This window comes from Lissotriton helveticus, chromosome 4_1 (assembly GCF_964261635.1).
Source record: "Lissotriton helveticus chromosome 4_1, aLisHel1.1, whole genome shotgun sequence".
Lineage (NCBI taxonomy): Eukaryota > Metazoa > Chordata > Amphibia > Caudata > Salamandridae > Lissotriton > Lissotriton helveticus.
This window is the reverse complement of record NC_136063.1, coordinates 1,685,520,298-1,685,533,290: the sequence shown is the minus strand read 5'-3', so window position 1 is coordinate 1,685,533,290 and position 12,993 is coordinate 1,685,520,298. Positions and strand designations below refer to the sequence as shown.

The 12,993-nt window shown below is 46.3% G+C and overlaps 1 protein-coding gene across 2 annotated transcripts in view; it reads right to left on the bottom strand.

Annotated features, from left to right (window-relative positions):
* The window catches only part of ELF4 (E74 like ETS transcription factor 4), a 259,188-nt gene that overhangs the window by 139,974 nt on the left and 106,221 nt on the right, over positions 1-12,993 (bottom strand). For both annotated transcript variants that reach the window (XM_078688365.1, XM_078688366.1), the window contains one exon: positions 11,546-11,853. In XM_078688365.1, the coding sequence (XP_078544491.1) occupies positions 11,546-11,725 (180 nt within the window). In that variant the 5' untranslated portion in view covers positions 11,726-11,853. The remainder of the gene's footprint in view (positions 1-11,545; positions 11,854-12,993) is intronic.

The following is a 12,993-nucleotide window of genomic DNA, read 5'->3' as shown; positions in this document are numbered from 1 at the left end:
TTACAACTGCCAGGCCATAGGCAAGTACATCAAGCCATACACCGTGGCAGCAAGCAACTGCCCAAAGACTCCTGCACATAAGACCTCTCTAGCCCACTCCCTTGACCTCTAATTCCCATTCAGTGGAGAAACACACAGGACAAACGGTATTCACTGCAGGCAAAACTTCAGAGATGCCTCACTGCAGTCAACAAGATGGCACACACTACAATTCTACTTGCTAGCCCTCACCACACAAGACTCCTTACCAGCCCCCATCCAAAGACTAGATCCTTAAATAGCAAACACTGGCAAAGCCAAAAGCTGTGGCATTGGCAAGTGAACAATTCTTTAATCTCTTGTTTTAACATAACTAATAAACACAAAAGTCAAATATTTATAAAATATGAAAATAAAGGAGTCCAGCAGTCCTGGAACACAAGCCATGACACTTAAGTGCACTCCTTTTCAGGCCACTGTGGACATTTGATCAGGAAAAATGCCATAACTTGCAGTGCATGACAGCAAGTGTATCAAATGGGCTGGCCTATTGCCCCATGCTGTATGCTTGGGTGGGCAAAACCAAAATGTGATTGATACTTCAACACACCAAACAGGGCTGAAGGAAAGCTCTTAGGTGCGTGTATATGTATGTATAAATATATATTTGAATAATTCTTTTTTGGGGGAGAACAAGAGGGTTGCAAAATAGCTAAACCTCTCACTAAGCCAGACCTAAAATGATCAAAACCCCCATGAAACAGCATACTCTCTAAAAAGAATGAAGGTAGATCAGGTAACTTAACTGTTGAAATATTCTCTGTAAACCACCTCTGATAACATCTACCAAACCTTTACTGTCCTTGGTTCGTAATAAACCATTGAGAACTGTGTGAACCAGCAACCAATGAAATTCATTTCTAGTTGGGGCTTGTCAGTCCAGCAAGAATGAAGCATGAACACAGCCACCGAGCAAGTAATGAATGTGACATTTGGCATCCTTGGCACAGGAGAATCTGGTCAGTCTCCGGTACCTCTTGTACATTCCAGAATAAAGCCTACTCCAGCCTAGGTACAGCCATGTGCACTGTTGATCATGTGATATTCATCACCAGCATGAAACCCAAATTCTTATCAACAGCTAAGCACCTGGAGGGTGGTTGTTTTTACACACCAGTGCCGAAATGATTAAAACTGAAGGATCCGACTCCACCCGCTCCCCCCCCCCCTTCGTACGGAGTCGATGAAATTTGAGTTCATGACTTGCAGATCACAGCAGCGGTCAACTGCGTTGGTGATCTTTCTGAGCCATCATGTCCATATGCAACAAATATGGTGGAAGGAGTGTGAAACCAACACCGCCTTTTGTGAAGACAGCCCAGCAGAATTAGACGTTTAAAGATTGGCTGTACAATCCTCGGGTCTCAGTCACCGGATGTTCTCATCATATGTTCCTAGCCCTGCTCTCGTCACGAGCCAAATGTCTGTTCAAGATGACCTGGCTGATCTACAAAGCTGTCTACCCCTACTCTAGTAAGTATTTGGTGGATAAACGCTGTCTACCCCTACTCTCGTAAGTATTTGGTGGATAAACGCTCAATCTCGCAAGACGTAGATCGCTTCCATGAAGAAGGCACTACTCCTGTAAATGCGGAGTGTCCACAAGCCACAGACACTTGGAACGCACTGACAAGTTCTACCAAATAGCTCCCCACTGACCTCAACCTGGTAATTTTTATGTTCTTTCAATCAACATCAAAATGGTCCTGGTAACGCTTTGTTTTGTTGTTGTTTAACTTTGAAAATATCTCCCCCATCCCGCATTAGTACTGCATGGTCTTTCAAAAGCCCGTTCCTGCTTTCATACTGCATGGTCTGTCAAAAACCAGTTCCTGCTTTCATACTGCATGACCTGTCAAAGGCCTATTCCTGCTTTCATATTGCATGACCTGTCAAAGGCTAGTTTTGGCTTTCATATTGCATTAACCGTCAAAGGCCCATTCCTGCTTTCATACTGCATGACCTGTCAAAGGCCCGTTCCTGCTTTCATACTGCAGAATCTGTCAAAGGCCCGTTCCTGCTTTCATATTGCATGACCTGTCAAAGGCCCGTTCCTGCTTTCATACTGCAGAATCTGTCAAAGGCCCGTTCCTGCTTTCATACTACATGACCTGTCAAAAGCCGGTTCCTGCTTTCATACTACATGACCTGTCAAAAGCCGGTTCCTGCTATCATACTGCATGACCAGTCAAAGGCCGGTTCCTGCTTTCATACTGCATGACCTGTCAAAGGCCCGTTCCTGCTTTCATACTGCAGAATCTGTCAACGGCCAGTTCCTGCTTCCATACTGCAGAATCTGTCAAAGGCCAGTTCCTGCTTTCATACTGCATGACCTGTCAAAAGCCAGTTCCTGCTCTCATACTGCATGACCTGTCAAACGCCAGTTCCTGCTTTCATACTACATGACCTGTTAAAAGCCGGTTCCTGCTTTCATACTGCATGACCAGTCAAAGGCCGGTTCCTGCTTTCATACTGCATGACCAGTCAAAGGCCCGTTCCTGCTTTCATACTGCATGACCTGTCAAAGGCCCGTTCCTGCTTTCATACTGCAGAATCTGTCAACGGCCAGTTCCTGCTTTCATACGGCATGACCTGTCAAAGGCCCGTTGCTGCTTTCATACTGCAGAATCTGTCAAAGGCCAGTTCCTGCTTTCATATTGCATGACCTGTCAAAGGCCAGTTCTTGCTTTCATATTGCATGACCTGTCAAAGGCCCGTTCCTGCTTTCATGCTGCAGAATCTGTCAAAGGCCAATTCCTGCTTTCATATTGCATGACCTGTCAAAGGCCAGTTCCTGCTTTCATACTGCATGACCTGTCAAAAGCCAGTTCCTGCTTTCATACTTCATGACCTGTCAAAGGCCAGTTCCTGCTTTCATGCTAAAGAATCTGTCAAAGGCCAGTTCCTGCTTTCATACTGCAGAATCTGTCAAAGGCCCGTTCCTGCTTTCATACTGCATGACCTGTCAAAGGCCAGTTCCTGCTTTCATACGGCATGACCTGTCAAAGGCCCGTTCCTGCTTTCATAATGCATGACCTGTCAAAGGCCCGTTCCTGCTTTCATACTGCATGACCTGTCAAAGGCCAGTTCCTGCTTTCATACTGCAGAATCTGTCAAAGGCCAGTTCCTGCTTTTATACTGCAGAATCTGTCAAAGGTCAGTTCCTGCTTTCATACTGCATGACCTGTCAAAGGGCAGTTCCTGCTTTCATACTGCATGACCTGTCAAAGGCCCGTTCCTGCTTTCATACTGCATGACCTGTTAAAGGCCCTTTCCTACTTTCACAATGCATGACCTGTCAAAGGCCCGTTCCTGCTTTCATACTGCATGGTCTGTCAAAAGCCAGTTCCTGCTTTCATACTGCATGACCTGTCAAAGGCATTTTCCTGCTTTCATACTGCAGAATCTGTCAAAGGTCAGTTCCTGCTTTCATACTGCATGACCTGTCAAAGGCCAGTTCTTGCTTTCATATTGCATGACATGTCAAAGGTCCGTTCCTGCTTTCATACTGCAGAATCTGTCAAAGGCCCGTTCCTGCTTTCGTAGTGCGAGACCTGTCAAAGGCCAGTTCGTGCTTTCATACTGCATGACCTGTCAAAGGCCAGTTCCTGCTTTCATACTGCAGAATCTGTCAAAGGTCAGTTCCTGCTTTCATACTGCAGAATCTGTCAAAGGCCGGTTCCTGGCTTTCAAAAGCCAGTTCCTGCTTTCATACTGCATGACCTGTCAAAAACCAGTTCCTGCTTTCATTCTGCATGACCTGTCAAAAGTCAGGTCCTGCTTTCATACTGCATGACCTGTCAAAGGCTCGTTCCTGCTTTCATACTGCAGAATCTGTCAAAGGCCAGTTCCTGCTTTCATACTGCATGACCTGTCAAAAGCCAGTTCCTGCTTTCATACTGCATGACCTGTCAAAGGCCCGTTCCTGCTTTCATACTGCAGGACCTGTCAAAGGCCCGTTCCTGCTTTCATACTGCATGACCTGTCAAAAACCAGTTCCTGCTTTCATTCTGCATGACCTGTCAAAAGTCAGGTCCTGCTTTCATACTGCATGACCTGTCAAAGGCTCGTTCCTGCTTTCATACTGCAGAATCTGTCAAAGGCCAGTTCCTGCTATCATACTGCATGACCTGTCAAAAGCCAGTTCCTGCTTTCATACTGCATGACCTGTCAAAGGCCAGTTCCTGCTTTCATACTGCATGACCTGTCAAAGGCCCATTCCTGCTTTCATACTGCATGACCTGTCAAAAACCAGTTCCTGCTTTCATACTGCATGACCTGTCGAAGGCCCGTACCTGCTTTCATACTGCATGACCTGTCAAAGGCCCGTTCCTGCTTTCATACTGCATGGTCTGTCAAAAGCCAGTTCCTGCTCTCATACTGCATGACCTGTCGAAGGCCCGTTCCTGCTTTCATACTGCATGACCTGTCAAAGGCCCGTTCCTGCTTTCATACTGCATGACCTGTCAAAAACCAGTTCCTGCTTTCATACTGCATGACCTGTCAAAGGCTCGTTCCTGCTTTCATACTGCAGAATCTGTCATAGGCCAGTTCCTGCTTTCATACTGCATGACCTGTCGAAGGCCCGTTCCTGCTTTCATACTGCATGACCTGTCAAAGGCCCGTTCCTGCTTTCATACTGCATGACCTGTCAAAAACCAGTTCCTGCTTTCATACTGCATGACCTGTCGAACGCCCGTTCCTGATTTCATACTGCATGACCTGTCGAAGGCCCGTTCCTGCTTTCATACTGCATGACCTGTCGAAGGCCCGTTCCTGCTTTCATACTGCATGACCTGTCAAAGGCCAGTTCCTGCTTTCATACTGCATGACCTGTCAAAGGCCCGTTCCTGCTTTCATACTGCAGGACATGTCAAAGGCCAGTTCCTGCTTTTATTATTGTGTGCGATATTATAGCATTGATAACCAGGTAGCCAGGCAATAACTCTAGTTACTAGCCCTCATCCATCTTAAGTGTTAGAGCCATGACTAGAGTTATTGACTGCTCCTCAGAGTACTAATGCTATTAGTACATGCATGTGCTAGCTCGGCCATCGCCCCTGCTTCTGTCACTCTAAAAAGTCCATTGTATATTTTGAGAGCTGTGGCGCAGAGCTATTACCAGAGGTTAAAGACTGTATCTTGATTGGTAGGATTGGCTATCCTGCACTCGGCATTCCAACTAATGTGCAATATTTGCTCTTCTTTTTTATTAGTAGCATGATCTAGCCAGCATTCTAACTCAGCTGATGCACAGCGCGCTAAACAGGTTGTGGTACATAGCAGTTTGTACATGTCCGCCCCTTCTGTTTCTCATCCTTGCTCTAAGTGCCCATCGCGCTCTGAAGGCAGGTAGGACCAGTTTTACACTCCGCAAAACCACAAAAAGAAATGTGTAGGTCTGCGGTTCTCTGTGTTCATGTCTGCTGGGTCTTTGTGTCTGTACCTTTGGAGCAGTTTGTGTGTCTCTGGTTTTGTGTATTTATGTTGTCGCGGAGACGGATTTCAATCAGTTTACATTGAAACAATGACACATTTTTTATGATAAAAATAGTACATATGGGAAGACACGGCTGGGTGTTGACTGTCTTCCTCTAACTGCTTACTGGGACTTACAGTTATTGTGCAATCGCAAACCCGCCCATGAATTATTTCGAAACCAAAACCACGGAACACTGCAAGACTTGCAGTTAAATAAAACTGTGAGAGTGGCTCGCACGTCAGGTGATTTTTGTTTTGTTGGGCAATTCCCTGTAGCCTCGAGGCTACTAATCCTTCGGCTTGGCCTTGGCTAGAAACTGTTCCTACTTGTAGGGGCGAACGAACATACATTCACTGAACGGTACTGAAATAAAGGAAACTGAAGACATGTACGCGCTATCCAGTGACTAAACGATCTTGTAGGTACAATGTAACTGAGAACTCACGAGGGGAAGGAAAAGGACAGAACCTGAACTCTGCCTCCAGGACAGTGACAGGACAGAAAAGGAACTGTCCCTCCAGGACCGTGGCATTAGGCTGGGTGGATGCAAGAGAATCCGTCCAGGCCTTTCTGGCTGGCCACTGGCCATGGATGTTAAGCTCTTAAGTGATAGTCACACTTTCCTTCCCGTCATTCAGAAGGGTAGGCTACGGGAGGGTGGTGTGAAGGTCCTCATAACAGGGGGATGACTGGGGGCATTTGGTGAGCAGTGGCAACCCCACAGGGCTTCTGCCAGTACAGAAACAGCATCTAACGCACAGGTCAGCTTCCACAGGCCGCCATCTTGACCAGCAATTCCTCGTCCTGGAGCGAGAGGGGCTGCAACAGGGGATGTGGTAGGCATTCAAATAAAATAGGAAGGGGAAGAGCAACGGGTTGGCCATCCAGGGCCTCACTGCAATGATGAGGGAGGGGCCCAGTGCAGAAGCAAAGCACCAGATTACCAGGTGGGCACCCGAGTCAGCAGAAATGAGCACGAATCTCAGCCTCGGATTGGTAACACGGGCACTCGGGCAATGCCCGAGGGGCCGGTGTCTGAGTTCTCCTGTGGGCTGCTTTTTTGAGCAGTCTGGGGCCGATTTGGACGGTGTCTCTATTTTCGGAATACAGCCAACGGCCCAGTGGGTGGCTGAGTGGCCTTTCTGCAGGCAGATGGGTGCTCATTACCACCTTCCCAATCCCCCCCCAGCAACACCGCCGGTCCCTCACCCCCGGTTTAGCAACAGGCAGAGGTATCACTTCCTTTGTTTCGCTGGCGGGCCCCTTAATGTATGCACATACTGAGCGGGGCAGGGGGCCTCAGTAGAAGTGGCCTCACCTGTTTTCAGGTGTGTTTCACTAGTGTAAACTAATGCGTGCATTTTTTTAAGCACCGCTCCTTTTTAATGCAATTACGCTGAAGCAGTGATTTGAGGAAAGGCATTATGCAAATGAGGGCCGATTATTTTTTTGTGTGCACGGGCCGATTTTCAATCCCAATCCGACCCTGTCGATAGTGTACTTGTGGATGACAAGTTACAGACTGAGAAAAAAATGTTAGGGCACAGGATGCCCCAAAACATGTGCAGCAGGAAAGAAAGGACAAGCACACGTCTGACGGAGGCTGAAGTGGGGCTCTAGAGGGTACCAGAGCTGCTATCAAGCAGCACAGTAAGGAGTGCCAGGGCTCGACCATGCAAAAAGAAGTGAGACGTAGTGCAGACCGCAGCCCTGCCCCCAGGGAGGGATTTCAAGGTGAGTGATGGAATGCGGCCACCTGCACAATGGGAGTAACAGGGCCTGGGCGTCTCCACTTGTCCGCACAGATGGAGTGAGCGCAACACAATGAACACTGCGGTCGGGGATCTCCAGAGGGGACCAGAAAAACAGGTGTCTGTTTGTGCACGAAGACCCCTGGTTGCTATTCACACACCTGGTGTGAAATGGTGCCCGTTTGAGTACAGAAGGGTGCAATGAAAAGACTGCAAAGACGCCACGAGACGGGGATTTGGGAAGAGTTCAAGGAGGTGGACCTTCTACTGCACGAAGGGGTTGCAGAGGGGAACACACAGAAATGACTATAGAGCTGAGCAGTGCGTTATGTAAATGAGGTCATTCAGAAAACAAAAACCCTCAACAAGTAGACTAGGGCCAGAACCCCAGAAAGGGGAAGTGAGTGGGGCAGGTCATGTTACATGGCAGTGCGTGAGTGTGTGCAGAGAGAAATCCTGGTGGGAGATGAGAGGAGTAGAAGATTAGAAAGAAGAACCGCCAAAGATCTCACTTCAGATGTCATCAGTCACAGATTCACCCCCTCATGGGAGGAAAGGGTGATAGAAGACAGACTGCACACGTATCCTTGATGGAAGACAGACTGCACACGTATGCTTGATGGAAGACAGACTGCACACGTATGCTTGATGGAAGACAGACTGCACACGTATGCTTGATGGAAGACAGACTGCACACGTATGCTTGATGGAAGACAGACTGCACACGTATCCTTGATGGAAGACAGACTGCACACTCATCTTTAATCGAAGGCAGACTGAATACTTATCTATGCGAGTACAGGACACCTTGGTAATCCTGGCTGGAAGGCAGACTGCCCACTTATCTATGGGAGTACAGGGCACCTTGGTAACAGAAGCGGAACCAACGTAGAGAGGAATACGAGGCAGATAGGCAGTGACCAAGTGATCCGTAAAAGAGATAGAGGTTATATTTGTTGTTGATTTTTGAAGCCCCCTGGGCTTGAAAACCCCGCCCTGTTATAACAGTGGGCTGAATACGCTCAGTTAGGTCAGACACAGTGGGAAGGTGGAGAAGAGTGCTGAGGAAATAGGAGGTGACAGGTCACGACTCGAAGGAATTTGGCAATAATTAGTTCAAAAAAGACAACAGCACAAGGGTCAGATCTAGGAATCAGCAGTTGAGACTTGATGAGGGTGTTGAGACTACTTGTGCCTTTCATTTGCTCTTTTAGCAGCTTAGGACAGTTGGGGTTCTTACTTATTTGCTGAAGGATATTTAGAGATAAAGGTCTCTACAGGTAAAACAAGGAAGCCCATTCCGTGGCTATTAATTCAGCTACGGATACAGTACTGTCTGGGAGCATGTGAAAAGGGGGAAAGAAGCCACTGAGTTTTGGACGAAGGAGGGTTTAAAGCATTGCCACTGGAATTATGCCGCATTGGAGTACCACATAATGCTGCATGGTTGACTAACTTATGCAGCAAAGAAAAGGCAAATTGTGATTAAACCAAAGGCAAATTAATCTGTGCATTGCGTCAAATTTAGTACCCAAATATTTGTACATTTGTATGACCACCAGTGTAAACATATCCAAATGTTACACAAAATACATGTTTCTAAGTAATAAAACTATCTATATTCAGATTATATTGAACATGTTTTTCATCAGCATTTAATCACTTTGTCTTGTGTAAAGGCACAGCATATAATAGTATTTTTTCTAACTTGTAGAGTAAAATAGTGCTTGTAGAACATATGCTATAGTGTATGTGCCCATCTTGTAATAAAAGGCGCATCTCTTATCCTGTGCATCCCAGTTATGCTTTAAAACGTTGCAGTTGTTGGTTTACTCTATCAGGCCGCATCACCTCATCACTTATAAAGCATTAAAGTCAAGCTTTCGCCATATCTGGTCTACGTAAGACTTTCAACAGTGGCCTCATGAGGCTCCAGACCGTAAGGTACAAGAAGGAGATGACAAGACGCTGAGCCTCCTCTTGCTACGCTCCTTGGATCTGGAATGGACTTTCCGCCCAGATCTGACAAGATCCCTCATTCTTTCTCCTGGGGAAGAAGATGAAGACCACCTCCTCAAGAACCCCTTGCGCATCTGACCTTTCACAGCTGGTCAGTCCCCTGCCCTGCCTGCATCCCCATCTTCTGTGCACTTGTTCTCGGTCGCCACATTGGTCCAGCGCTCAGTTGCTCTGTAGTGAGATATACGCTGTCCTGATCCTCAATATAAACATGCATAGACACTGTATGTTCAAACTGTAGGATCTCTGGAGGCAGAACTTTAAATTATGAAACATCCCTGCAGAAAGGTATAGTACATTACTTGTCTCTTACACATCTCCTTAGGAAGCACTTTAACTCTGAGGACATCACCTAAAGTGTTTTAGAGTATTCTGAACATTGAGTGCCTCTAAAAAATAACTGTGACTTTGAGAACAAAGTCTGTGCCATAAATAAATATGCATTTCCATGAATACTGAATCAAAATATTTTCACAACAAAGAAGGATCCATTCTTCCTGACTCTGTGAATTACATTTAAATATGTAAGGCTTGTGTTTACAGCTACAAACAAACGTTCTTATCCAATCCATCAACTAGGGATACTAACGTCATCTGGGCATTATTCTCACGCTTTTAATGCCTGGGTACAGCACTACACAGTTGAAAAGTGATAGTTAACTTGCAAAGCAGAGGGAAGTGTATTGCACATTGTGTGCAGCATTTTAGTAATGTTTTGGTGTTTTCTACAGATTATACAGCCGGCAATAGATTATCTGCCAATGTAGCAAATTCCTAACGGCAGAAAATGTTGCGGCCAAGACTCATCTACATTCAGTGGCCTCGGGTATATGATTGGTAAAGTACAAAGATATAACATTTAGCAACTCAGATTATTTCTGATAAGATTAGATCCCTGTGCTGTTCCTAAAGACAGAAATGTGGATGAATACATTTACAGAAGAGCTAGAGCAGGTTGTATCACACAGAACTGGCTTGCCAGAAAACAACAAATTGGGGGTTTACCTGGGAGACTGCCAGAATAAATCAAAGTTTGAATAATGTTAAAGTGGTAGGAAATGTAGGACGACTGCGATAGATAACAAGGGGTCAGGACTTTGGGTGCCTTTGGTATCCAGCCGGTTAGGCTTGGAGGAGGTCTGGTGGGTGCCAACAAGAAAGTGATATTGGTCATTTAGGACTAGGGGCTCCAGATGTGGTGCTGATAGGTCCCTTAGTTGAGAGATGTGGGAGGCCAGTAGCCAAAAGGGCTAGCAGAAGAGAAGGCATTAGAGGCTATAGTGATTGCTCAATGTGTAGATATAGGGACATTTATGTACTGACTTTTCATTTCCGACATTTTACTTTGTAAAGCGACTGGATCAAGGACGTTCATTTATTTAATATTAAATCTGCCTCAGGAACTAAGCAGATTTGTATACACCTACAGAGGCTTTTACAGCTTTACATAGTATCCAGAATTCTAAATCCCACAGCTGGGGCAAATATGAGGTAAACATTTAAAAGTATAGGTGGGTAAAAGTGAATTTTGGGGATGCTTTTCACCGAGGGGTTCTGAGTGACATCAAATAGACAACAAGAACCCTGAGGTGAAAAACATCTCTGTAATTACTTTTTACCCATCCATCGTTTTATGCTATGTATGGGCCCCCGAGATCATCAGCCCTGCCTTTAGCTACTGTGCAGGGGCAGAGGATGATGGGAGAATTATATATAACATGCACTCTCCTCCCTGATGCAAATGTGAAAAATAAATATATATCTTACCTGCCGCCTTTAACCAGACCCACTACCTCCGCTGCCTTCCACCCCGTCCCGCAGCAGTGCTTCCTGCTTTCAGTCAACAAAGACCAGCAGAGCTGCGCTGACAGGCTCTCAGAGCCCCGTCACCTGGCCCGGACGGTCTTTATGATATCACAACAGGGGGTAACCAGTTTAGTTATCAACTGTTGCGATGTCATAGCACTGGGTTATGAAATAAACAATAGAGGCTCTCTAGGAGAGTCATACACAGCAAACATATATGTGTGCACTTGTCCTTCTTGCATTCCATTGTAAACCATTGTTACGGGCATACAGCCTATGGTTCTCACAATGCCAAGTCCAAGCCATCCTAAGTGGGACATTAAGAGGGCTGATTTGAACTCCCTGGTTTGTGAGAGTCTCTGCAGGACTGCATCTGAAATTAGATGGACAGTTTCACGAACCCAACTACTGTACTTTGCACATCTTAAAATACTTGTTAGCCCAGTACCTGGTGTATTTCATCCATGCCGTTGCTCGCAAATTCAAAGACAAGTTCATTCTGTTGAAGCACCGTAGCCATGCTGCAAACATGCAGAGTGAGATCGATTTCATAGACTGCTGGGGATACCCTAAGTTGGGTACAGTAGAGAGTCTGCTTTAGGTCTGAAATGTTCTTTACTAGGCACATCCAGAGCTGCTGAATTGTTTTACTTCATGGTGATCTGCTGGGTTCTCCCGTTTCTTGCCATGAATTTTCCACTGCTTAGATGATCTACTGAAGCTGCTTGCTATGCCAGTCTTGCTTGACAGCGCACTCTGAAAGTAAAAACAACAAAAAAAAACATGTGGTGAAAAGCACACTTGATATTTGTCAGCAACGTTTTAGGCGGCGCTCTTCTCCAGCAATAGTAAAGAGATTCTGCTCTGGTGGTAGGCCATTTTGCAAATCTGAATTATAGAGGTGTAGCTGAAGAAGGCTTAGCTTTTTTTATAAAGCACACCTTACAACACTACATTTATGGTCTCGCCTACCAACCAGGGCAAGTAAGGAAAATGCTACTTACCAGTATGCATCTGTTCTTGGCATGTAGAGCTGCAGAGTTACACACTCTATATAGATGGCCACCTAGTGTTGGACCCGGATGTTTGCAGTTTGTTTTGTTGTAGAAAAGTCTTTGCTACACACCTGGAGCATAGCCTCTTTACCATACTTTTGACTGGCTGAGTTGTATCCTTACACTGCTCAGCATTAGAGAACTCTTTCTCCTTTTTGGTTAAGCATGACACAAGAATGCCTTTATTTTACTGATCTCTCCTTTACAGGTTTCTCCTGTTGTTCACCGTCATCCAGCGGTGGCTCCTCCGCTATGGCAGAGGAGTGTCGCTCTCCCTGCCAGCTGCCTCGAAAGTTCAGGAAAGAAACAATAAAGTAGTAATAAACACATCATTGTATTTTCCCTTTCCTGCCGAGTCTTTGAGGGCAGGGCCAGGGAGGCGATGGGCAGTAGGAGAAGTGGTGGGCACTGTAATCAGTGCGCATGACGGTTTGGGTGGCCGTCTCAGGCCAGCCACATCGTCATGCGCACTATAGGCGTCTTCAAACTGAGCTGCGTTGCCGGGTTGGAGACAGCAGGCACAAGCTCCCAGTCTCACAGGGAACGCAAATTCAGAGCGCTCAGGCCAATCCTGATGCTACTTCCAGCAGCATGAAGATTGGCCACAGTGGAGTCTGGGAGCCTGTGCCTGGGAGGAGAGGAGAGGAGCAAAATAGCGTGATGCAGCCGGCTGCAAGTACGCTTTTATACTATGTCGTCCATCATTCCTCAACCCCCACCCCGGCCTCTTTCAAAACACCAGCCACTACCGCTCTCGTGTGCTGCTCACACTCTTTAGTGCATTTTTCCTTCTGCTCTGTGTTGCTTTCTGCCTTGTGTGCTTCTTCCCTGCAACACCTGT